The following is a 26,258-nucleotide window of genomic DNA, read 5'->3' as shown; positions in this document are numbered from 1 at the left end:
GAGTCAGCCGATAGGAGGATTCGTCATTTGTGTCCACAGTATCCACTGTGTGCTGCTGGTACAGTTTCTCCTTGGCTCGTGGGTGTCTACATCTCTTAAAGCTTCATGTGTGTTTTTGGTTGGAATGCTTGAGAGTGGGGAATTAAGCAGAGTCCTGCTTTGGAGGTCACCGGTGTCCAAGGTGCCTCACTCTCTGTGGTGTCCACCATAGGAACATGGTTCTAAAACCACCTGTCTCACCTCCGTCTTGTCCCCTCTAATACCGCACAGCCTTTTAACTGCTTCCTGTTGCTCGACCACCTGATGCAACAGATCATCAACTGTGCTCATCTTTGCTCCTTTTCTCCAGGAGAAAGGTCTAGGCTCTTGCTGCAACCTACCATCCCTATTGAAGTCTCCTTCCTTACCAGTTCCACATGGATGGAAACATCAGACATCTCAGAAGCTTTCTCTGTAGAATCACTGAGTTTAACACGACCTGGTTTTCTCTTCTTCAGTGAGTCAACAACATGCTTGGAACTGGTAATTTCTGAGAGAGGTGTTGACATTTGTGTTACATTAACAAGTAAAATGTCATCTGGCATTCATGGAAGAAAAAGATTTTTCCCTACAAAAAGAATAGGGTCAGAGCACAGGACAGGGAGGCTATATACCTTAAAATAATCTGCATTTAGTCTGACAGCAGGATGACAATGTACAGGATTAGGTCAAATTCACCTATGCTATTGCAGCTTTGACTTTCCCTTAACAGTAATTTGAAAAAAATCCACTTGATCTTAGTAGGCAGCATGGTGGAAAGGATAGGCTTCCATCAAGGGAAGTTGTTTTGTTCAGCATTGTAATTGTGAATGAAAATCCATCTCCCTTGTTAGACTTATATCGTATTAAAATAATACTGATCTTGTTACGCAGTGTGAGGTTGATTGACCTTTAGGGTAGGGGAAGTGTAAGGCTAACAAGTTAAATGCCATTTTAAACAACTGTGTAAGTCATAATTTCAAACTGACCTCGATTATATATCTGTGATTTAAGGAAGAAATTTGGAGATGTGGGATAAGATCCAGGGCTAAACAACTGAAAGAAAGAGACAAAAATACTTAAGTTGATTAAAGATATTCTGATCCTGTTTTTCTCTGGTGTCTTGACCTTACTGAAGTTCACTTAGTATGTAATGGAAAAAACAACCAGTTTGATAGCAAAATACAGGAAATGCCTTCAATCATGGCTGATTACAGTAGCAACTTTTCTTCTGTTGTTTTTTAACATTTTTTTTCAGAATACTCATTCTGTGTGCCTGAAACAATGCAGAATAGTAATGCTTGGGAGGCCTTTATTTGGCGTGTCAAAGTAGAGCAATTAGATGCCTGGCTTTTTGATGGATATGCATATAGGGAGTTTTTTGCACGGGAGAGTGCCTTGTGACCTAAGTGAGAAAAATTAAGAATTATTAGAGGGGATAACTTAAGAGCCTAGAAAACTCTGTGTGTGTGTGTGGCAATTCTACCACAAGTAAGAAGACAAATAAATGCAGACAAATAAAGTCTGCCTTTGTTTGACTTTCTCCTCCAAAATGGAACTTTTACAACTAATTCAAGTGAAATCTCTAGCTGGAATACAGGAAGCCGGGAAGCAGCTTATACCAAATATACACAAAGGCTCAGATTCATCTCACCTAACTTTAGGAATGCAATTGAAGCTTCCACATCAGGATCCTGCTTCTCCTGGAGTATATTTACAGTTGGTGGAGAAGGATAGGCTGCTTTAGGGAGCTACGCAGCCCAAATGTTCTGTGAATCATCTGCTTGAATATATCTGTGGAGATGGCCCCGGGGGAGCCTGGGGCAAACTATGATACCTCAATTAAACCATAATGTCTGGTGGGATAAATCTGATCAGAATCCTGGAAAATACAGGGAAGAAAATTAAAACCAGAACAAAATGTTTCAGAGCTCTAATTACTTTGAAATGTAAGGTAATTTTTAAAAATTGATGGTATTGCGGTGGATTACATTATATCTTTTTATTCTGTCTTTCCTGTTATCTGTACAAGGCAGGAATAGATCTTTGTTCGTGATTATTAAGAGTTACAAGGCTTCATTGCTGAAATAGGTGAATGAGAACTGCTACAGAAAAGCAAGGTGCTACCTGGGCAGGCGTGCATTTTTTGGCTCTGTATTTCTCTATTCTGCATGAGAAAGCTGCACTCAAAAGTTGGAAAGAGAAGAATTTCAGTCTTTTTGGTTAGGCACAGAAACTGTATGCCTGAAACACAAGTACTCTTTTCTCTCTGTTTGCCTAATTTGTATTCCATTGTTGTTCAAATGGTAGTGATTTTGTCATCCTACCTACTAAGGTCACTGAGGAAAAAAAAAAAAACCAAACCAAGACTGCTTTTGGTTTCCAAAGGAAAACTTTTGAACAGATCCAAACTTAGTGTGTCTACTGATAAATTTGCTTTCTAAGGTTCTGCTAACATTTTTTTCAGAATTGAGTTTTTGAAACTTGATCTGACAAGCTTTTCTAGCTTCACGCCATCCTTTCACTGTCTTTCATCAAGTGGTTTTGTCAAATAACAATTAAGTATTGTTTTCTTTAAAAGGATTATAGACATACATAGTAGGCAGTTTTAGTTTGCGCTCCACCTAACCTATTGTTGTAATACACAATCTTATTTTTATGTTATTTGAGATATAAAAATAAGAGCACGAAGCATTGAACCTCACACAGTAGAATGCCACAGTTTGAGTCAGTCCTTGGCTAAGCCTGGGGATCTCTATTGTATCCAGTGGGATCACCGAGGTGTCAGTGAGGACAAGGTTTATCACATTACACATTTAGCAAAGACTTAACGTATGGGCTTTGCAACAGAGGCTGAAACAGTAAATATCATTAGTTGTACAGATTTCACCCACCATTCTCAGCCTGAATATGCAGAGCCAGTTAAGAATTTTTCAGCTACAGTTTTCAAGAAAAAAAGTTGGGAAATGGTGGTTTTAACCAATGTAGAGACAGTGAAAAGGAGGAAGAAAATCCCTGAGAGAATAGCTGGTAGCCTTAACATCAGGGCACTCAGCGGAGTGGTGGGGGAACAGGACCCACAGGCAGCTCTGCCCCTGTGCAGAGCCAGTCCCTGACTAGAGCACCAGGCTGGGGGCTGTTTACATATACTGCTTTCACAAAAAGCTTTGAGTAATTTGTGTTTTCACCCAGACTGAAACACAAATCATTTGTAAAATCTCAAGAAGCATTACAAAATGAGAAAATCATTTGCTATCTAGGTTAGGTGCAAGTTTCTGAGGCAGATTGTTTGTCCTATCCAACAGGCCTAATATGAAGCCAGTTCCATTCATGATCATTCTTATTTGGTATAAAAATTCCAGGCCTGTGGGCCATGGGAAGGGAGAGTTGCCACTGGAATCCTACAAAAGACTTATCTAAATCAGGATATTAACAGTAGGCTAAGCCAAGAGGCAGCACTGTAGCGCCACATCCCATTCCTGTCTCAGGGCCATGCAAGAATTGTTGAATTCCCAGGTAGCAGTCATGAAGGATGAGGTTTATAAAGCAACATGATGTGAATGGATAAGGCAACCTTCTCTTAAAAAAGAAATAGAGACCGCTCCCTTCTATGTTAAGCCAATTTTAGAGGATGTTTTGCATAATGCATATTTGAACTTGTACATGTTTCACTTACGTTCACAAATAAAAATGTGAAAATAATAAAAAAGGAAAAGCCATACAAAGGAAAGCTGTTAAGTACAATATATTTATTTGTCTGCACATTATTTAAAGGAAACGCAGCATAATAAGATAAGCAGATCAGGCACAGCAATGTCCAAAGCTGCTACCGACAATTGTAATAAAGTTATGGTCAAAGCCATTAAAACGCCATATAAAGAAATTATTTTATAGAAAATGTTTTTCTGCTACCAGAAAAGTAATTGATTTCCTTAACTGCTGGAAATGAATATTAAACCTTTGTTCAATATGTCATTAAGACATCAGTGAACCGTTAGAGCCATGTAATGCATATGGCCTTCTTTTCCATTTTGGGACCTTTCTGACCTAAAAGATTTCTCAGTGCCGAAGCATAAAATGTTATACATAGTGCAAGCCATAGTTTTGCCTTGTAACAAAGAGGGCTTACAGAGACATAGACAGCAATCATGTGTTTATCTCCCTCTGATGTCTTTGATGGGTATATAATAAACTGCCTTTTGCTACGTCCCTCTTTCTATCTCTGCCAACCCCTTAGTCCACAAGTTATTTGTGCAAGTGGCAGGGTGATAGATGTTGTGTTATATAAGTACAGTAAACGTATGTGTTTTTAAAAGTAAACATGCCTGACAAGAGTGTCACTATGGTCACATTAAAAGTCAACATTTCCCATGTATGTTTAGCCTGCTATCTGAATTTTCCCTGTTTACTTCAATGAAATTTAATTATAGGATCTCTGGCTTTATTTGAAACCAAGTCTGTGATCTTAATTCATTCATCTGCAGTTAGCCATTATACGTACTGATACTCATCAGTATAAGGTGGATTCACCTTATTCCAAACTTGGTACTGCTGAAAAGTAGCAGTTTTCAAATCTGAACAGCAGATTTCTCTGTATATTGCTGAGTGTGGCTCTGCTACAGTGGTTTTGTTAGGTATTGCCTTTATTCTTTGATAATATCAAGTAATGTAACAGTGACAAAAATGCACACCCTAAATCCAGTAATTACTTAATGGGTCAACATAAAAACAAAGCAGAAGAATTCCAAGACTTTCAGATAATCACAGGCAAAACTGAGATATCTTAGAACAACAAAAGCAGCAGAACCATTTTTGTCTCACTGTTATCTCACTCAGGTATCCCCCTACTGCCTCCCAGTTAAGAAAAACTGCTCTACTGTCATGAATCCGCTCATAAGCATGAACAGTCCTATTTCTTACTCCACAGATAAGGGAGGTCACTGGTAGAACCTGATACCCAACAATGCTGTGATTATTGCATGTTTATACTCAGTAACATCAGAAAATATAAGCTCCTTCCTTCCCATAGAGCTTTTCAAAAGGAAAAAAAAATATTATTTTTAGTTTGCTTAGTGGGTACGGTTTGAATTTCCTCATTTATCTCTGATCTGTTGTAGGATGGGGAAAGAGTCTTTTTGATGAGTTGTGACTAAAATACTTAAAGCAACGAAAGAATCCCATGGTGAATTGCGGTCCTAATATATCATTCTGTTTGTGTATGGAAACTGAGATTAAGTTGGTGAGAGCTAATCACTAAAGGAGCTAACATCAGAACAGTAAAACTGTTGACTTTTCTTTTTATTTTCTGATTAGTTCCATGTAGAACTTTAGTTATCAATATTTTGAGGACATGACCATGTTTGAAGAAACGAGACAAAAATTTTGGTGAATTTATTAGTCTTCCAGAAAATACCATTTCAGACAGTGGGGTACAAATGATCCATGAACTGTGATATTTACTGCTTGTGTCTGTAATTTATGTTGAAAGTGCCACATTAACTAAAATTATAGTGAAGAGTAAATTTGTGCTAGGTACATGAGAAACCTGATGTTGCAGATGAGCATCTGTCTCAAAAGCAATTTGGATACCACTGAGTAAGTGAGAAAGTAATTCCAGTAACGTAGAAGTCTTACTTTAATTAAATAGACAAAAAATTTATTCATGTTGAAATGGCTAATTGATTGAATGAGGATATTGCCTTCAGTTGTGAATTTCAGTAACTCTAGTAACTACAGAATGATTCTGATGGTTTTCCAGTTTGTTGGAGGAAGTTTCCCTTTTACCTTCTGTGGTTTCTTCTATGAACAGCTTGTCTATTTAAAGCCTGCAGTGCCGAGAGGATGTGACTTTCCCATGCAGGGGAACAATGGCAATGATTTCAAATACAGTATTGAAAGGGTTTATTGCAGTTGAAAGTCACAAAAAAAAAAAAAAAGGTTGTTCAGTAGTCATATTCTTTAGACTTGTGTTGCTTTCAGATCTTTCCCCATTGATGTTTCTATAGATGTTTGGTAAGGTACAATCCTTCATTTAACTTTCATCCTCTAAATAAATATTCTTGCTTCATGTTGTTATTTTAGATAATAATTATTTTCCTTCATTCTGTGAAATGTATATGCTTTCTAGTTTTCTTGCTCATTTAATAGTTAGAACAGAAGCAAATATGTTGTAAAGTGGTTGTTTACCAGCTTGTGATCAAGTTTCTCAGCTACTTGATCTTGTTCTTCAAATATGTATTTGTTTAGTCACTGATGTTTACCCTGCACAAAGACTACTGTTGTAAATGTTTGGCATACTTTCTGATTTTGCTGGTCAAACCCCATCTTGAATGTTTAATTGCCTTACTTTCAACAAGAAAATTTTGTGTTACGTAAATGACGCGTGTGATACATAGGGCCGTGCACACAAGGTGTTTATCTCACTGGCCACTGTTGGGGTTCAGACTTTCAGAACCCAGTCCTGTGAAATACTTTTCCACTGAGCCTTTGCAGGCAGCCAGAGCAGTCAGTGTCTCATGGCGCTCATGTGTGGAAGAAGGAATGAACGTTACGGAAGTTTTCTCACATGGTACTTGTAGTCAACTTGCTCTTCTGTTCCAACTTGCACAAACCTAGCTGTAGTAATCCAGATTCTTTGTTGAGATCCTGCCAATCATTCCAGCTTCTGAGGTGATTGTGATGCTGGCAGGTATCCAGAAATAGAAACCAAGGCTTAAACTTCTGTTTAAAGATTTCTGAGAATGAGGAAAAAAAAAAAAAAAAAAATTTAAAAAACCCCCACAACATTTCACACAATGACTGCTCAACTGAACTGACTCTACAAAGTATCTTGGCAAAAAAACAAAGGAGAGAAACAGCTTAATGTATCACTGCTGTATTCAAGCAATCTGGGCATTTTCCTGGCTTAACTGGTTAGGTTGTTTGCAGTTGCATACAAGTAATTACTCAGGTTGTAGGAACTCATTTTGTCAGACAGAGATGACTTTCTTAGTTCCGACAAAGAGAATGCAAAATGAGGAAAAAGAAGAATTTAATAGACCTTTGTCACTAGGCTATCTGACACTATTATTTGGTACACTCCGATTCAGGGATAGACAACCAGCACTAAAAACAGGAAACAAATAAAAGACAGAATGGATCAGAATGGAACGTTCTGTACAGACAATTACTTTACATTCCAGAGATTGATGGCTGTGTACTTTTTGAGAAGTGGGGAGAGCTGACTGTTTCTTAGAACAGTTCTGGGGAAATATGGATCTTTAACTAAAAGTTCGAGTTTGGAGTTTTTTCAGTGAAACTGTTGCTCTGGAAAGACAAGCTTCCCTGACAACTCTTCTTCTGTTACTTCATTAGTTTCCTCATCTCTGTCTGTTTTGCTTGGGTTTTTTTTTCCCTCTGAGGTATACAAAGCACATTGTCCATTCCTACTCTCTTGTATTTATGTAGTTAAGTAAGATTTCTTTTTCTCAAGTTGCATAATTAGGGGAATTTGGTGGAGTTTCTTGGTTTTGGAAGGTTTTTTCTGGTTTATTCTTTAAATCTGGCAACTCTAAATCCGCAGAATGATTTTCAGTGCAAGCACTTTTGCGGACTATGATAATCTTGTGGGCTAGCTATCAGTTTGGCACTTTGGCAGACTCCCAGATTACCTTTTAACCTCCCATATGTATGTTGATAGGAGTCATACTGCTGTTGTTTTAGCCTCTTCCAAATTTCTTTTGAAACTGTGGTGCACTTTGTGATAACAGAAATCTACTAGTATTAAATTTCATTATTGCGTGAGTAATTAAGCTGATGTCCTCAGTGCTTTCAATAGAGTTTGGAAGAGGCTTATAGGCTTCACTACACTGTTTTGGCTTGGTGAAGGGGTACAAGATTTTTTTCTTCTGTCAAGTAAGATTATAGTTTGGTAAATGGTAAAAAAGTTAAATTGATTTATGCTTTTACAGATAGGGTTACAATTTCATTGTCAGTCTTTACAGGTAGTCAGAATTTAATAATTAGATTCTTCCTGGTTTTCTCTTGGCTTAGTTTGTTTATTTTGGTTTGCCACTGTCAAGTTAAATTTTTATTGCTAATTTCTGTGTCATATACAAATCCTTAAGGAAATAAAGACAATGAATGCTAAGTATCTTGTCCTTATCCATTATGTGGTGGCTTACTGGTAGTGCTTTAATTACTGTTGAGATTTCTCTTAGCTTAGGAGTTCCTTGGTTTACCAACTGTATCTCCAGTCAACTCCATGGCTAGCTTATGGGTGACATTAAATGAAACTTTAATGATCTTAGGCCCTAACAGCACCAGTGCGTCACCTGCCTGCACTGGGAAGTCCTGTGATCAGAGCTAAGATAACATTTAAGAGTCTTTTGATAAACACTTAATACTGCAAATAAAGGTGGATCCCTTTTTCTGAGCAATGTCTCAGATTTCATCAGTTCTTATCATAATTATAGGTATTATGACCTTCTTTCTAGCAGTCTGATGTGATAGTGGCTGAAAGTGACTCCAAGATTCCATCAAATATAATAATACTTTGATTTCTTTATCTGAACATCTTGACTTTTTGAAATACAGCTTGTATTCTTCCTTAGTTTAGAAATATCCAAGATAACTCTGCATTTGGAAGGTTAAAAGGTGCAGCTACAAGCTTATTTCCTTCTTCAATCTACAAGAGCCTTATCCTCTTGTACTTGGTCACATTCTATTTGAGGATGCTTTAGTCCCTGTCTTAATGCAGCTCTTTTGATTGTAACACTTGTAATTCACTGAAAGAGAAGTTTGGGGAAGGCACATGATTTTTGGAACAGGGAGCTTTATTTTGTTCATTTCACTTCTCTGAGGGGCACGGAGCTGTTTGCTGTGGCATTAGGTTGGACAATTCTTGCGTATCAGTTTCCAGAGGAAGGAAAAAGTGATTATTTGAGGGGTTAAATAGTTATGTGCTGGGGATTATGTTTTAGCCAGCTGGATCTTAGATTGTTTAGGAACTCCTGAAATGGATGACCTTAAGGAATGATAAAATACGTAGCCTGCTCCAAGGGGCCTTACATGGGTGACCAGCTAAGGACCTACAAGGGCAGGAGTTAGGAAAGTGTGATGTAGGTCATACTGGTTGCAACAAACATTTCTACAGCCACTAAATACTTCAGCTACATAAACCATTCTGATAAAGCTAGTTTATGTAGGAGACAGTGTTTTTACTGTTACTGAGGTAAATAAGACCTTTTTTTGTTCCATGTCAGACTTCTTTGACACACACAAACCATTTGGTAGCATGTACACAGCACAACCTATCTCCACACACACAGTAAGTCATCCACTGCTCCCAAGTGTCTCATTTACTGCACAACTGTGCAATGACTGTGCAGACTTTGAGTAGCAAGTCCACTGTGTCCCAGAAATATCTGAGTTGTGTGATGGCCTGTGTACCTGCTTAAGAAATACGTGGGCCAGCACGTTCACAAACATTTAACAAGTGTCAAAAGAAAAAAAAAAACGGAAAAAAAAGAAAATCCACATACTGAAATTGGAGTGAGAGGGAGAAAAGAACATTTCTTGGGAAATCCCAACATACTGTAGCCTAGGACGTGTCTACAAAACTCATAGCATAATGCATCCTTGGAAGTGCTGTTTAATCATTTCATGTAGGTGAATGCTTCCACCACATTATGGTGCCTGTGGTTCTAAAGTCTGGAGTCTGATAAGAGATATTTCTCTGAAAGAAATCCTCAGAGTAAGGTAAAGACTTCTCATCCCTCACTAAAGTCAAATTTTTTGCCGTAAAGGATTTTTGCAAAAAAAATCCCCTTATATCTTTTCTTAGGCTTTTTGGGTGAAATGTGTTTACAGAGTCTGGAAAGGGATTTTTTTCCTCTTATCTGATTTAGAACTTGCCTACACACACACTCTTTTTTTCATCAATTCCATCTACAGAAATTGCTGTAATTATTCTAGGAAAAACAGTTCTGATCTGAAAGTGACCATAAACTCTCCCAAAGACGTGTGTTCTGCTTTTGATTCTCACCTCTTTATTCATTCATACATACAATGCCTTCTTTTGTTACTATGTATTTTTAATACACAGCAGAGGTACCTAAAAGCCTAGACAGAAATATAAAAATAAAGTGGTCTATGCAATACAAGTGGGATTTTTTTGCATTTCCTTTATGTTTGCTTTATTATTTCTACATGATGAATAATTTTTAATTGTGGGATTTTTTTTCATGAGAGTGAGAGTTCTTTTATACACTGACTTTCCAGATGCTTTTGTAGTTTATTTAGGGCAAATGACAGGTAAGTTAGATGGTACTTATCGTCCATTGTGTTGGGACATTCAAAAACTATCAATGGTATATTTGGAAAATGTGCAGAGGGCAAGACAGGAAAGGTGGATATCCTTTTCTCAACCTTTTTTTGACCTTACCCAATTTAATAACTGAAGAATTGTCTGGTTTTGACAAAAGACATTTTTTACAACAAGTGATCAGAAACAGCTGCTGTGTTGTTTAACAATGAATGCAAAATATTCCTGTGAGATTATTTTTGAGCAGGTTTAAACTGCAGAAAATATTCTTGTGAGATTATTTTTGAGCAGGTTCAAACTGCAGAAAATAATGCTCCCAAGGATGGGAATGTTGTTTTTCATCCTCTCATTGCAATCTCAACTTTTAATTGGTAGCATACATTTAGAATCCAATCAAAATAATCCAAGTTTGAAAGTACCTATTAATTCAACCCATATGATAGAGTACGGATAAATTGGTGATCCGTGCTTTGTGCAAAAAATAGAGAATGGCTTCACTAGACATTGTTGACCTATTTCACGTTGGCAGAATGTTAGATTTGTGGCAGACAAGAAACTGAGATATTTTCCAAACATTTCTGATGCTATCTTGGATACACCTGTGCTTTCGTGCAGCTAAAGAGAGTAAAGACCTGGTTTGCAAAATGCTTGTAATTGCCTGCTTCTTTATTTTATTGCCTTTAAGTAGGTCTATTTATTGACTGCTAGCAACTTTTCCTGCACAAATGTGAAGGACAGTTTCTCAGTGATGTTTGTGAAACCATTTATCGTATGTTTGTTATGTATGTTTGTTATGTATGTTTGTTATGTATGTATAGTTTGTTATGAAATTCAAGAGCACATGATCAAAATTTGAGAGTTGATTTAATTTGAGGCCTCTATATTTCAGGGACCTGAAACTGGACAATATTCTTCTGGATGCAGAAGGCCACTGTAAACTGGCTGACTTTGGGATGTGCAAAGAAGGGATTCTGAATGGAGTGACCACCACAACCTTTTGTGGCACGCCTGACTATATAGCTCCAGAGGTATTTTTTTGCACTGCACTAAGAGTACAGATATTATCATTCATCAGATTGTTTCATTTTAGACATTTTAGACTGTAATTGTAGACACTCTTTACATGTAGGTGAAAATAACAGAAGATGCAGACTAGACTCTGCTGCAGTTTCACCTAGATAATCTTGCGGAAATTGGTTACTCTACTGTTAACAAGAATAGCATGATGATGGGAGTGACAAAGCACGGTTTTTTTATTACTTGTTTTTCTGAAATTAAAAGTATTCTTCTCTATTTGATCCTTTCTGACTCAGCATCATTGTGATGATTTTTAGCAGCTTTTAAGGTGCTACATGCAACTGAGTATTGCTGCTTCAGCAGTCTTTAGTAGTTATAAAAATGTTTTTATTTTTTAATGAGACTTAGAAGGGCATGTTCATAGAGAAGAGATCATATGTTTGGTGTCATTTTGCCTAAAGTCTTTGTGGGAATATAATTTTTGTTCTTTCTTTAAAATATCTGTGAGTAAAATATACTGTGTATGAGGTACTTCTCATTATATGGAGAAACATAAAGTATCCACTTGCATAGAAAGATAGAAATTTTGGATGCTGCATATCAGTTGGCTCCATTTCACAATGTCTAGTGCATAAAAGAAATAGCTGAGAATAGTTCAAATTTTACATATCCTAGATTTTAATATTATGCCTTTCAAAATGCTTAAAATGAGTCAACATTGAACAGTTAGTCTGCTAGGCAGACTTTGCTCAGTTTAGTTAGTAAACTGTGCATCTTTCCATTGAAAATTCAGTGTGCTGATTTCATTTTAAAGTGTCGTCGTTTTGTCTTTCATCGGTCATAAATTTGCAGTGAGAAAAAAATGCAATTTCTTATTTGTTGGAGACAATAGGTCATAAGCCCATAGTGTTAGTGTTCCCAGCTGTCAAACCTTGGTAGCACAACTGATAAGGTGTGAATCATCTTGAAACTACCATAATATAAATGTGTGTCTTACAGAGTTTGAAAAGTAATCCAGCACTAAAAGGAAATAAATACCAGCATGATGGTTTTGGTTTTGTATGAATTCTTTTCTGATTCAGTATACTAACTGAGTCTTTGGCAAATTCTTTGAAAATTATTACTGAAAATAAAGCAGTAATACGACCCCAAGAATGTTTACATGAAATCCTGGTTTCCCTGGAGTCAGTACTCAGGCTTCTGATTTGTCATGTTAATTGCAGAAGTTTATGTCCTTCTTCTATTTCTCTTGCATCATGGTAATATGTTTCAATTTCCTGTTCTTTAGCAATATTTGAGTTCCAAAGAGTGTCCAGAACACTGGAAAAGTATACTTTTGAAGAGTACCATTTTCTGTGTTTAATGGCTATAAAATTTAATTTCCGTTCAATGAAGAATGCAGTTGGGATCCAGGCCTCTGTATCCAGAGTTCAACTCATTTCTGTTTTTATGTTAAGACTGAATTTGGTTTTGTGTTAGTCTTGATTCCCAAATACAGCACTAAGCTCACACGGTTCACCAAAGGGCTTCTGACTGTAACATTAAGTGCTGTGTAGGAGGTGGTGGATTTGTTGCTCATTCCAACTCATTTTAAGGCAGTCAGCTTTACCTTAAACAGGCACCCACTCTACTTTCCCCAGTCCCCTGTCATGCTGAACCATTACAGCCAAACTGCAACATTCTTTTGAGTGAAAAGGAGCCAAGAACTAAAACTTGTTCCTTGTACAACACTGGTCTTATAGTAGTAAAAGTAGTACAGTAAAATTCCATTGTCCTAACCTACTACTCCCTAGTAAAGGTATTTGCTACAAGGTTGAACTTGTGCCACATGAAAAGTTGTAGCCAGTTTTTCTGAGACCAAGTGCAATTAAAGTGAGTCCTACAGCCATGTATTGTACAGTGGTTTAATGCTGTAGAAAGAACTTGAACAAAAATGCTTTTGTCTTCCTTCAGCCCTACCTAAAGGACAAGAATAAATCCCTCAGATGATCTCCGTGCAGCATTACAAGCTGGCTCAGTTTGTTTTGTTCGAGATAGAGACAAGGAAATGTTTCACATTTTCCACCAATCTGTTTTGTATATGTGATCTTTTTCCCCTTATAGCGTGACCTGCTTTAAACGGTTTGGAAGGATATGCAGCTCTTTTGCTCACGAGCATAGTCTTTTACTCAGGGGACTGATAAACTCAGTCAGTACTTCTGAGAACAACATTGCTTTGACACTTAGCTGTGTTAGGGCAAATTGCATGGCTAGGAGACCCTGCCTGCTGTTACTGAAATCAGTGTGGGATTTAGTCCTTCTTAGGCAGCGGGGGAAAGAAGGGATGTATCATGTTGAAACAGCAAATGTGCAGCCAAGAGTGTTGTCTAACTTGTCTATTCAATGCAATCTCTTTTTCTGTGCTAGATCCTCCAGGAGTTAGAATACGGTCCGTCAGTGGACTGGTGGGCTCTGGGTGTCCTCATGTACGAAATGATGGCTGGTCAACCACCCTTTGAAGCTGACAATGAAGATGATCTCTTTGAATCCATCCTTCATGATGATGTATTGTATCCAGTCTGGCTCAGTAAAGAAGCTGTCAGCATTTTAAAAGCAGTGAGTCTTCCATTACTTGCTTTCCTCCTCCTCCTTTTCATGGATTTTTTGGGTGTTGGTTTGTTGGTTTTTTCCCTTGATTAAAATTGAATTTGCCGAAAGTTGTTGAGAGCAGTCACCGCTGGGAGTTCAAGCACAGTTCAGAGTGCCACTGTTAGGATAATGGGGCCTGGGATAAATTACACCGCTTGTGGGAAAGGAACAGAATGTTTGTATTCCACGCAGTTGTACACTGTATAAATCTGTGTACTGCAGATTCATGTTTCAGGGAAAACCCAACCAGCTAGAACTGTGCTATCACTTTGACACTTTATATGCTGCATGTTCAGTAGAGGAGGGGGAAAGAACTACGTACTTAAAGAAACAATGTTTTTTATTTAACTCACTTATAAAATTTCCTGTCCCTCTGCCTTTCTTCCCCTGTCATCAAGATGGGTTGAAATGAATGCCCTTAATTTACAGCTGCATGTCCTATTTTATAGTTCATGGAACGCTTTGATAAGCAATCTTGCTTTAGGGTACTTGTTTCTGCTCTTATTGGTGTTTTTCAGTATGAGTAGTGACTTGACAGAAATGTGTGTCACCAAATGCCACAATTTTTTTAATCAAAGCATGTCACTGGGCAACTTCTGTTTTTAGACTATTTTTCTTAGGTCAGGTTTATTTAATTACCGTAACAATGAAATAAATCCTTTCTTCTGTGCTAGTATCATCCTAAAATTAAAAACAAAATAATAGAGAAGCAGTATGCCAATTCCCATAGTTTGAAAACCTGACGAGGATTTCTGACTTTAAAAATGACTTGGTTTTTATTCCATTTTTCCTCCTTCTTTAAAACTGGGAAATTTCTACCTTTCCACATATTTTTCTTTCAGCATTTGGAATAAAGGAAACTTTCAATTAAGAGGGCATCTGGTAGTTTAAAGTCCTGTAGAGCTCTTCATACAGGGTTACATTTTGAAATTGTATATAAAATTTGAACAAATTCTGATTTTAATGCCAGTGTGCAGGTAACACATTCTGCAGAAATGCTCATTGTGATCTTTTAATGAAAATAGCTCTAGGCTCCTTCTGGCTGAGTGTGAAAGATGCTCCAGCAGATGATTCAAAGCAGAAGTCAAAGTTAACTTCTCTGGATTGTTTGCTGGAGTATCTCTTTTGCTGCATTCACTGAAATGAAAAAAATGGAGGATTTATTAATACTTCTCCCCCCAATAGCTCTCTGATTACTCTTTATTAGCTGACATGATACTTTCATGCATCCATTTTTTTCAGCCCCTTTGACTATTTTACTCCAGCTTTAAAATGTATGGACTTGTACTGCAAAATTCAGACTGATATCCAGGGTACAGAGGTTATTTTGGTGTATTGTAGAGAAAGGGTCATTGTCAGTTTTCACATCTGAATTTCATTTTAGTCTAGGAGGTTTTATGTAGTGTTTTTGTTTCACTGTCTGTGAACAGATTTTGTTTTCACAGTCTGTAAGATCTGTTCCTTTGCCATCCACAGGCTTCTTGAGTGAATCTACTTTAATTGACCTTTCTATTATTCTGAGTGATGGAAGCATTTGCTGGAGGAGAAAATTTAACAGATAACTAACTCTCTGGGTTAAGTGTGCAGTAGGAGAGTCATTGTAACTATTGGGAGAAGGTATTTGTTGTGCAAAGGAAAGAGAGAAATAGATTCAACAATCAGAGCCCTACTGTGTTATCTCATTAGGAGTGCAAATAGTGAGATCTCCTAACTGTTAGTTATACAACTCCTTCATTAACCACACACGAATGCAGACATAGAAGTGGAGTGTGGGTGTAAGCTACATATTTTTCTGAATATAAGTACAAGGATGTTAATCCCTCTAATTTCTTTTGGAGCTGACTTTGCTATAAATTTTTATGAGACTAATTTCCTGGGTCTACATTTTGGTAGTAGGCATGATGGTTTGTATCTTGCTGTAGTCATAACATTTTTTTATTTTACATCTTTCTGTCTGAAGTTAATCCTTAATGTCATTATAATCCTTAAAAAGAGATTGCATCCATTAAATAGATTTGCACTATAATAATAGATTATTCCTCATTGGGCAAGATGTCTTCATGGGCATAAATTGATATAATTTAATGGAGCTGTGGCAGTTTACACCATGAAAAGAACAGATTTCCTTACCTTTAGCAACCTGCTGTCTATGCATCTGTGGTCTGAAACCTGTTTGAAACTTGTGTTCTTCACCTTATCCTTGTCCACATTTTGTTAAATGAAGAACAGGAAAAAGAGAGGAAAGAAAGAGGCGTCTGTGTATTTTACTGCTGAATGGTAGCAAGGGATTAACTTTGGAACACTTCGTTTCCTCACATTGTGCTTTGAGACGTGGGTTTTACTCTTTAGAAACTGCTTATTTTTACACTCCTTCAAACAGCATGTAAGGAAAGTTTAATAAGAAGACGTTCTCTTCTATTAAGTAACAATGTTTTCTTACTTTCTGAAGAAACAGTTTCCCTGTTATTTCCAACAAAACACTTGAGGATGATTTTACAGATCAGCATTACAAGGCAGCACATTGCTTATCCCACGAAAATCCACACATCTCATTAGTCCTGTTTCTGTGGGTTGACAGGAATTGCTATTTAAATTCTTTCCTGTGTGGTAAGGAAAACAATTCTTCATTGAAATTGGCTCTGTGCCTACTTCATAAGCAGTAGAGAGAGATTGTCTCTACAGTGTGTGTTCCCTTTGTACCTGGATGACAGAGATCTCTGGGGTAGAGAAGCAGAACTCTGTTTTTAAGATGTGTTATTTATTTCAAGAAGCAAAATTTTGGGAGCCAAATAAATGATCCTTGATTCTGCCCCCAAGTTGCATGGCTATCTCAGCAACCTTTTGTCCTGTTACCATTTTTAGTCAGTAGGAACTCGGATTCTAAAAGGCTTCCCTTTTCATAAAAGGAGGTTCCTGCCTTAGTATGGGAAAATAAAAAGGCAACACTTATGGCTGTGGCTGTCAGGTCCATTTGCAACCATCTCTTCAACACAGTACAGTTAACAGCGGTGTGTGTCCTGACAGTTGCATCATTATTGATACTGTTGATAATCAGCTTGTGCCTCAGAAATAGAAAAGGATTAAATTCATGAAATTAAATGTCTACTTTAGAAGTTTGAGATTATTTCATCGCACATGATAATTGTTTTTGTTTTCGTTCATTCTTAAAATTTGTTCTCCCTCGTCATCCATTTTGAAGTTTCATGTAGTTTGTGAAATACATCACTAAACTGCTCTATCTAGTCATATTTTCATGTCCTGGGCTTCTTAAAAAATTACATGGTAGATACTGGGATCATATTTTACTTTTCTGATACGTAGATTATATGGTACAAAAGGCGTATCCTGTAGTTCCCATGTTCTGTTTCTGCAATACTTATGGCTGCTGATTGCTGGCCTGCTCACTCCAGTCCTGGAGATGAAATAAAGCAGAGGAATGTAGGAATGCATTTTGTGGTTTTCCAAGAGACCTCACCAAAGCACAGTAATCCTTTCAAAACCTTTGTTTCTCCTGCCTGTAGAAAATATGGCCTGTAGTTTAGATATGACTTGACCACTTGCAAAATAGCTTGCAAAGCAGTAGAACATAAGACCAAAGAGAAGGATGGTCTTCAGAGCAGTGTGTATGTCAGAAACCATAGACAGAATTGCCTTGCTGATCTATGTTATATCTTTAAAATGATAGCACAGGTATTCTTCTGTGGATAGTTGATCTAGCTATCTAAAATCCTCTTAAGGGCTTCAGTAGCCACTTATCCAATAACTGGAATACTAAAGCAAGGGCATGCCTTACAGAGGTTTATTTTTTCATAAGTTTTTTTCCTATGAAAGTATAGTATAATGTGATACCTAGGTTAAAAAGGCACTGAACAATTATCCATTTTGTTTCATTTGTACAGCTTTTTTTTTTTTCTAATTTACAAATGTTGTATAATGGCTGAATATGAAGTAATAGCAAAACTTGAGATAATTTTATAATGTTAATGTGCATGTGTATGTAAGAACAGCATTCATTGCTACTGGAATTGCAAGGATTCTGTGTCCACATGAATTAGGAATTAAGTAGAACAGTTGCTAATAAAGGAAGTTAAAAATAACTGCAAAGTCAAGAAAGGTATTATGAGCTGCTATCATTTGATATCAGTGTCTTTCACTGGTCGTACAACTTTTTGCTGAAAGGAATAGTAATAGTTTAAAAGTGAGAAGTTTAGAAATTACCACACCACAGGAGACCACTTAGTTCCAGTTGCTGGCACTAATGGTGTACTAAAAATGAAAGGAATTGTGCAAGTTATGTCATGGACCTTCTCAAGGGAAGCTTTCTGCTTGTACTGATCACTCCATGTATTTCCTGAAACAAACAGGATGCTTACAATTCATGTAGCTGCAGGTGCTGTTCTTACTTGTATTAGAATAAAATCCTAGAAGTGAGTAAGGAAGTTACAGGTTTTCATGAGTCTGGTTGAGTGGAGTGTATGATTAGGCAACCTACATATGCAAAGAAAATAAACAACAGCAAGCGTAATATATAGTCCCTATCACCTAAATTAAAAGACTCTGTTTTTAAGTTAAGATGCAGCAAACAAGGCAAAATAAGAGCTATCCTGACTATCTCTTTAGAGCTGTCTCTGGAGGGTTTCATTTTTTTCTTTCTGTCCTTTAGTATTTTTGACCACAGCTGGAACTAGAAACGCTGAAAAAATCTGTTCCTCTAGCACACCCAGTCAGATGAAATTAGGGGGTCTCAGCAAGCAATTGAAAGTTTCCTGCAGGAAATTTACACTTTGGAGTCTCTGAATGTGCTGTTTTGGCTGGAGTCTCTGAAATTTGGAGGGCCAGAAAAAATAACCTTCTGAAAGAGTACCGTCTCTAAAAACTCAGCTTTAGGAATTATAATGTATAATTGAGCTGCAAATGATTTTTCCTCTTCTCCCCCCCCCTCCCCCCCCCCTTGTAGTTCATGACGAAAAACCCCAATAAGCGACTTGGCTGTGTGGCATCACAAAATGGGGAAGACGCGATTAAGCAGCACCCGTTTTTCAAGGAAATTGACTGGGTTCTTCTAGAACAAAGGAAAATCAAGCCACCCTTCAAACCTCGGATTGTAAGTAACAGTTTGCATAACATTCAGAGAAAACTTGGTTTGACAGTTCTATTTGTTGGCTTTTCTGAGACATGAGATTACCTCATGCAGTATTTGGGGGGTTGAAATAGGAAGATAACTGTGTCGCTGAAAAGATTGTCTTGTCATTGTTTCTATGAAGGTAAGTGTCAGGAACAGATTTAATGCATGGGAAGATGTTCATGTCACATAAAGCAGGCCCTGTTTTAATTATTTTTCTGTGTTCCTAAAGATACCATGGTCAGAAGAGATTATTTCATGGGGTGTATACTGTCTGTACTTTCTGTGCGAATTCTTCTACAGTTCTGCATTGCTGATGGCCACTGGATTTTGTAGTAAAAGACAGAGGCAAGGATTTGTCATCAATAATATTTTAACTGAAAAAAACAACTTTCCAGGGGAAAGAAATGTACATCATGGTTAGATAAATCTATGTGCTTACATTTTCCTGGGTAATAATCAAGTATTTCTATTTTAAAGTAGAAAAAAATTGTAAGTAGCAGCCCCACCTGCAGAAACCATGAAAGCCAAGCAAAAATACTTTACTTATTCTAGTCTTCCTCTGGATGAAAATAAAGTTAACCAAATATCAGCTTTTTAGCTGAGAATGTGTGGAGTTACTTTTGTACTTAAAGAGTGCAAGAGAGCAATTTTATGATATATCCTTTGAGATTGATTTGCATTTTTTGACTTTGCACATTCTGAATTACAATGTTTGATTTGCCTGTAAATATGGTCAAGGCACTTACTTGTTTTTTTCTTTAGATAGTTTACAAAGGTTTAAAAAAAAAAAACAGAAAGCAAAACAAAAAAACCCAAGACTTTGGGCTCAACACTGAATCCTAACTTAAATTTAGAGGTAAAGAAGTCCCCTCTGTTTTTGAAGAATGTCTGTCACATTTAAAGCATTTCCTTTTAGTTGAGTGAGATGCATTTCCCCAAGTTCCTTGTGTAGGTGGTGAAAGCAGAGCTGTCCATTCAGAGCAGGAGAGCCTGAGGTAGCTCCTCTGAGTCCACTCTTAGAGAAATCTCTCTCCCTCTGTAGCTATGCAGAAAGAGCCTAAAGGGATTGACGACTATAAGTGAAAGTTATAAGTGAAAGTTATCCCTTGTGAATGTCTTTCTAGGAGTAATAGTAAGATACAGTGTTATCACATGAGGAAGCTTTTCTTAATGTGTTTGTTGGAGAATGGAAACATTACAGTGGCGTAGCTCCGGGCAGAGGAAGGCCTGAGCCAGCCCCACTCCTGGAAGGGGTCCAGCCAGCTGGGCATGTCAGCTCCCTTACCCAGTTGCCCAGCTCTGCTCTGGAGGTGTGGCCAGGTTGCACCTGGTGCCTGAGCTGATGTACAAATCTCTGTACTGCTGCAAGAAGTGGAAACCCCAAATTGACTCCTTTAGTATCTATCTGAAGCCTAGTTAATACTGTGACTAACTGCTTTCCAGTCAGATTCCACAGTCCTCGGATAGAGGATAGCTGCAGATACACATACTCCATGTTAGCTGAGTTGCATGTGTGTAGCTCTTTTCCTGTTTTCACAAGAATTTGGCCTTTCATCTCACAGTAATTTCTGTTGCTTTGCTCAGTATTCATCAGAGTTTTGTTAATAGTTACCAAATCAAGATGCACAGTTCCAGAATAATTTTTGTTTTACAGCTGCATCTGATTTCCAGATTCCTCTCATCTAGTCTGTTTATTGACTCTTTCCCTTTCATGATCAAGATGCACAGTCCCTTTAACAATAAGTATTTTTATGAGGCCTTTATTATTTTTGTGTGTACTCCCACTGCAGCAGTCCTTGAAAGTCAGGAGGCATTTCATATATCAAGTGTTTTTATTCATTGCTTGTATAAATGCCTTCTCAGTGGAGCCTCTTTCTGGTAATTATTTCACTGCTGTTATATTATAAAGCCATTCCTATTTCATTAATTCCTATTGTTTTGCTCCTTTCCCCCTGCTTTCTTTATGGTATGTTAGTTGAACTCTTTAGTTTTAGTAGTGATTTCCTATTATTTCAGAGTACTCCTGTGTGTAGTTTTTAGGGCAGCTCCCTTCTCCTTAATAATTGTTAGGTTGATTTTATACATCTTTGTTTATACTTTTTCTCATTTTTCTTCAGGCTGCTTCTGTAATGTTGGATTTTCATACTACTTCTTTCTGTATTGTATCTACCAACTTCCTTTATTCTACCAAATTTGATTCCTGAAGTCTGGTAGTTCTGTATGCATGGATTTTTTCCTGAACTCTTTTTTTCATGGTGGTGAATTCAGATAACATGTACTCTATGTTACAGTCATCTCTGTTATTTTTCATGTTCTCAATTTGCTCTCTCTAAGATATCTTCCCCAGAGACCAGGTCCTATCAACTTTTACTGATAACTTTTCTACGCTTACAAAGGGCATACCTTATATATTTATACCATGTTTATGATCAATCAGTTGTTTTGTACCAGCTGTATTAATTTTAGCAGATGTTTGGATTTTGTTGTGTAGGAATCTTGGAGCATTTCATACTGAAATGTTTACTTATTCTTTTAAAACTGAATTATTTATTACTCGGAAAGTGAAGTGTGATAAATACCTAGGCTGGAGAGAAAGATCACAAAAATATAATTATTAATTATTTAACTTCAGAAATGGTAAAGGAATCTAGGGCAGTAAATTTCAAATGCAATAAAGGTGATTTTGGATATTTGTCAAGCTAGAAGACATGGCACTCACTTTGAAAAATACAGAAAAGAGGGAAGAAGACGAACACTAATGAAATAAAATCTACATTAAAATCTAGATAGCATTCCTCTCTAAATTCAGTTGTGGGTATAGGATTGAGATTCATTGACTCAGATTAACGAACTGAACTATTCCATAGCTATGGAATAACTATGAAAAAGCATAACTAATGCCTGTGTTTGGAATGTTTTCTGGTTTTCAATATCTTTCAGTATTGATAAAGGGCTGTTGATTATTTAAAAGTGACTTGTAATATTAAAAGAAGATTTAAAAAATTATTTTAATCTTACGTTGAGGAGGGCCTAGTTGTGTCAAAATAACTATGAGAAGAGAGGCCAGATTATTAGTTGAAAAATAGACATTCTTGCATGTGATATGTATTAAGTGTACACATGTGCTGGGAAAGAAGCATACAATGCATATATAGTCATTTGTGCATTAAATTGAGTTTTGCATGCACATAAAAAATCTTGCTTATGCAAGAATGCATATATTTACACAGGTAGTTCTCTATTTTCTGACCAACCATTAAGATGACTAAGGGGGGAAAATTTATGATTATATTATAAACACTTTCAAAATAAAACACTGATGTGTTCATGTGAGATGTATTCAAATGAGCTCTGGGCACTATAAAATGCTGACACTAAACAAGTAAAGTCATTAGGGAAAATGGTCAAACACTGAGGTCCCATCAGGCAGTGGAATAATCTGCCAAGGGAGGTCATGGAAGTGCTAGTGTGGAAAAAAACCTTACTGTTCTGCCTCACTACTTTGTTGATCCCCAAAACACACGAGTTCCTTGATTAGCAAAGCTGGCTTGCTTTTCTGTTACCTTTCACCTTATATCTGCCATATTTTCTGAGGAGCTATACTACATGGTACTGCAAGGCCTGTGCTTCCCCATAGTTCAGGTGTGTCTCTTCAGCTGTGCCAGCCCTAAGTCTGAATTTTTCAACTGGACTTGGAAGAAACACTGCATGGCTGTTTATTAGCCAAGCTTTTGAGGATGTGTTTTTTTTTTTTTTTTAAATCTCATTCACACAGTGGATGGATGTAATTATGTTCCTTATTATACCAGAAATATACCATTAATGTCCTTGTAGTTTGTCCTTGATTTGATTATTCTGATGATGGTTTGGAAGATGAAATTTCTTTCCTGTTTTCAGCCTTGGAATGAAAATTACTTATGTCCAAAAGGTCTTTGAAAATCTGGCTGTGTTTTCTGAAGGCTTGCAAAAGTGCCCTGGGCAGAGCATTCATCCTGAGTTCAGATTGCTAAGAATGATCAGAGTGCCACTCCAGGTTGTCTTAGGTGGAGATAATGGAGGCAGATTTGGTGGCTCTGAAAGCTGCTGTGAAGGATCTTTGACTGCTCCTCCAGCTTAATGACTTGGGATAGAGAACACAAAGGGGTGAAAATGCACTAGGGATGAGTCCTATGATCCATATTATTTACCAGCTCTCCCTTTCATAAAGCTAGAATTATGAGACTTTTCAGTGGCAAAATTAATTTTACATAGATATATACACTATGGTTTACCATACTGAGAGTTTGTTCCATGTAAAGCTATTAAAAATGTTAAGCTGCTGTAGAAGAAAAAGTAATAGCTCTATTAGAAATCAAGCAAATGTTTGAACAGCTATGAAGAGGATATTTGCTATAACTAAGCTCCAGTGACCTTGCAATGTCTCTTGAAGATCATTTTTGCTATTCTCAAAAACTAATTCTTTGAGTTTCACAGACTGTCTTGAAATTTTCTAAATAACATTATTCTTCCCTGCTGCTTTTAGTGAAGGCATGAATATGTAATTGCATATGCAAGACACAAGTACCATTTTAGTGCAGATGGATATCTTTTCTTCAGAGCAACTGTCATGAGACAGAAATTCCTTTGAGGCATTTTACTCCTGTGTTTTGTTTCACGTATTCTTCCTGGAATTTTATTCCATTTGGAGAATGAAATTTCTCTGATCAGTAGCTATAAGACCAGGCTATGGTTTGCAACACAACTTGTTGCCCAAGAACCACAGACTCGATAGTATTCAGTGATTCTCTGCTCTCTATCTTTCTTTATTTCTGTGGGTATGTTCCTAGTTTGACTGAATTGGTTATTTCCATTTTCAAAGTGCTTTTGCCATATTACAAATTAAAAGAAGGCTGTAGTAGATTAATTTCTTACCAAAGTTATTGATATGGTGGTGAGTGTGGTAGACCTTGCTTACTGGCATGATGGGATGATTCTGTCCATCCATACCAAATAATAAAATATGCATTAAAAACAGTCATTGAAACAGATTGCTCCTTCAGCTTTAATGTGTGTTGATTAAATTTTTATTGTTATAGATTCCCTGCAAGAAATTCTTTGTGCAGTTTCTGAGAGCACAGCTGCCTTTCCAGACTGAACCTATGGCCTGCTGACATATCACCAACATCAGCCAGTGAAACTCAGAGACGTGCACAAGTGGCAAAAATATGCACAGTATCACAGTCCCTCTTGCAAGAGGGGTAGAGGAAGATCACTGCCCAAAAATTTGTTACTCGTTGGGCTGAAGTCAATGGTAGCCTCATATGAGCATCAATTTCGTAGAATCATAGGATGGTGTGGGTTGGAAAGGACCTTTAAAGATCATCTAGTTCAACCCCTCTGCAGTGAGCCTAATCAACTAGATCAGATTTCTCAAAGCCATGTCCAGAGTCTGACCTTGAATCTTTCCAGGAATGGGGCATCTATCAGCCACCTGTTCCAGTGTTTCATCACCCTCATCATAAACTATATCTAGTCTAAATCTGCCCTCTTTTAGTTTAAAACTATTACCCTGTATCCTATCACAAAAGCCCTACTAAAAAGTCTGACCCCTTCTTTCTTTTAAGCCACATTGAAGTATTGAAAGGTCTCCCCAGAGCCTTCCCCTCTCCAGGCTTAGCCTGAGCTCTCAGCGTTTCCTCACAGGAGATGTACCCTAGGCCTTTGAGGGCTTTTTTTCTTGGTTTTTGTAGAATTAGACTTGCACAATAAAATCATATTTCGTGGTCACTGTGGCTCAGTGTGCTGCAAGGAGCTGTAAGACAGAGAAAGTTGTTAGGCACTGTGCAGCAAGGACAGTCTCACTACAGGCACACTCCTGTTCTTTCAGACTGAGTTTTCACTGTCAGCCCTTGAAACATGCATGCAAACAGATTTGGTGTTTTCATCCACCCTGTTGTCGATGTCAGGATTGGGAAAATTTGAGACTTCATCTAAGACGTCCTCAACACGAAAAAGCTGAAAAACTGTGAGCCAGAGGGTAATAGAAAGCCTGGTAAAACAGATGTTTGCCATATGTATTTCTTTCTAGCAATTAAGCCAAAGTTACATCGCTAATGGCTTTATCAGTGCCTTGGGCAATCCATTTATAGTGTGGCTTTATGTAGATGAAGTTAACAAAATAATCGCATTACAGTGATTCACTGTCAACATGCAGCTTTCACAGAACAATACATTATTTTAATTTTCTCAATGTATTCATAATTTTTTGTTTCCAGTTCTAAAAGCTCGCTTTCTTTGAGAGCATTAGAAACAAAATGAACAAGATAGTCTATTGCAAAATTGTATCTTGCAGTGTGGAGCAGCAACAGCTGCTGCGGCCTTATTTAGTTCATCTGATGTGAATCCCTTCATTTTGCAGCCTCTTCCATTGCTACCGTTGTATCACTGAGAATATTTTCTGAACATTTGTAAGTTCCTTCTTCAGTTCTGGCTTCTCAGGATAGAGAGCTGGTCTAGCTGCTAAAACCAAAGACCCGAGAATTGCAAGATATATAAGTTCTTCCACCAGATTTTCTAGAAACTCATGATAGGGTCCAGGCTGCATCACCTAACCTTTTCATGCCTGTGTTTCCCCTCTGTGGTAATCTTAGGATGCTTAATGCAAAGTTCTGTGATGGCAAAAAAATATGACTGAGAAGTGTTAAAAAAAAAAATGCTCAAGATCAGCCTGCCTTGTAAATTGACTGAATGTGTAGGACTTCCCTTGGAAGAGTGTTCTATGCTAAACCAGACCTCAGTGTTAGCAGATTTCATCTTGGTCCTCAGCCTCAAATTTCCTACAGTAATTTGTACCTCTCTAAGATCCCGTAACTCAAAGATAATGATAAATCTTTATTGAAGTCCCTCCCCCCTTAGTTATCACTATCTGAGCCACATTGTCTGTATGCAGTTTCCTTTGTGAACCTGAACTCCCTTGTTAAGTCTTGACTTAAGGATGCCAGCAATGTGTCCTCTCTCAGTTTTGCACTGCAGCAAAGGTTTGAAGTAAAATCGTTCCCAAATATGCAATTCTAGTCCTAGCCAATGATTGTGGGTTACAACTGGAGTCACTGAGCACTGTGAATTTTCTTTCCCCCCTCCCCTAAACGAGTGAAAAACTGGCAAAATTTTGGCAACTCTTTGCCTATG

General features: G+C 37.4%; 1 protein-coding gene across 2 annotated transcripts in view; it reads left to right on the top strand.

The window, feature by feature from the left end:
• LOC114067530 (protein kinase C epsilon type) overlaps positions 1 to 26,258 on the top strand; it is a 110,337-nt gene that overhangs the window by 70,066 nt on the left and 14,013 nt on the right. For both annotated transcript variants that reach the window (XM_027903053.1, XM_027903054.1), the window contains exons 8-10: positions 11,211 to 11,349; positions 13,745 to 13,933; positions 18,924 to 19,070. In XM_027903053.1, coding sequence (XP_027758854.1) covers positions 11,211 to 11,349; positions 13,745 to 13,933; positions 18,924 to 19,070 — 475 coding nt within the window. The remainder of the gene's footprint in view (positions 1 to 11,210; positions 11,350 to 13,744; positions 13,934 to 18,923; positions 19,071 to 26,258) is intronic.

The sequence above is a fragment of the Empidonax traillii genome, unplaced genomic scaffold (genome assembly GCF_003031625.1).
Source record: "Empidonax traillii isolate 1590-97213 ecotype Southwest subspecies unplaced genomic scaffold, ASM303162v1 scaffold927:size442368, whole genome shotgun sequence".
Lineage (NCBI taxonomy): Eukaryota > Metazoa > Chordata > Aves > Passeriformes > Tyrannidae > Empidonax > Empidonax traillii.
The sequence above is the reverse complement of the archived record's forward strand: the minus strand, read 5'-3'. Positions and strand labels throughout refer to the sequence as shown.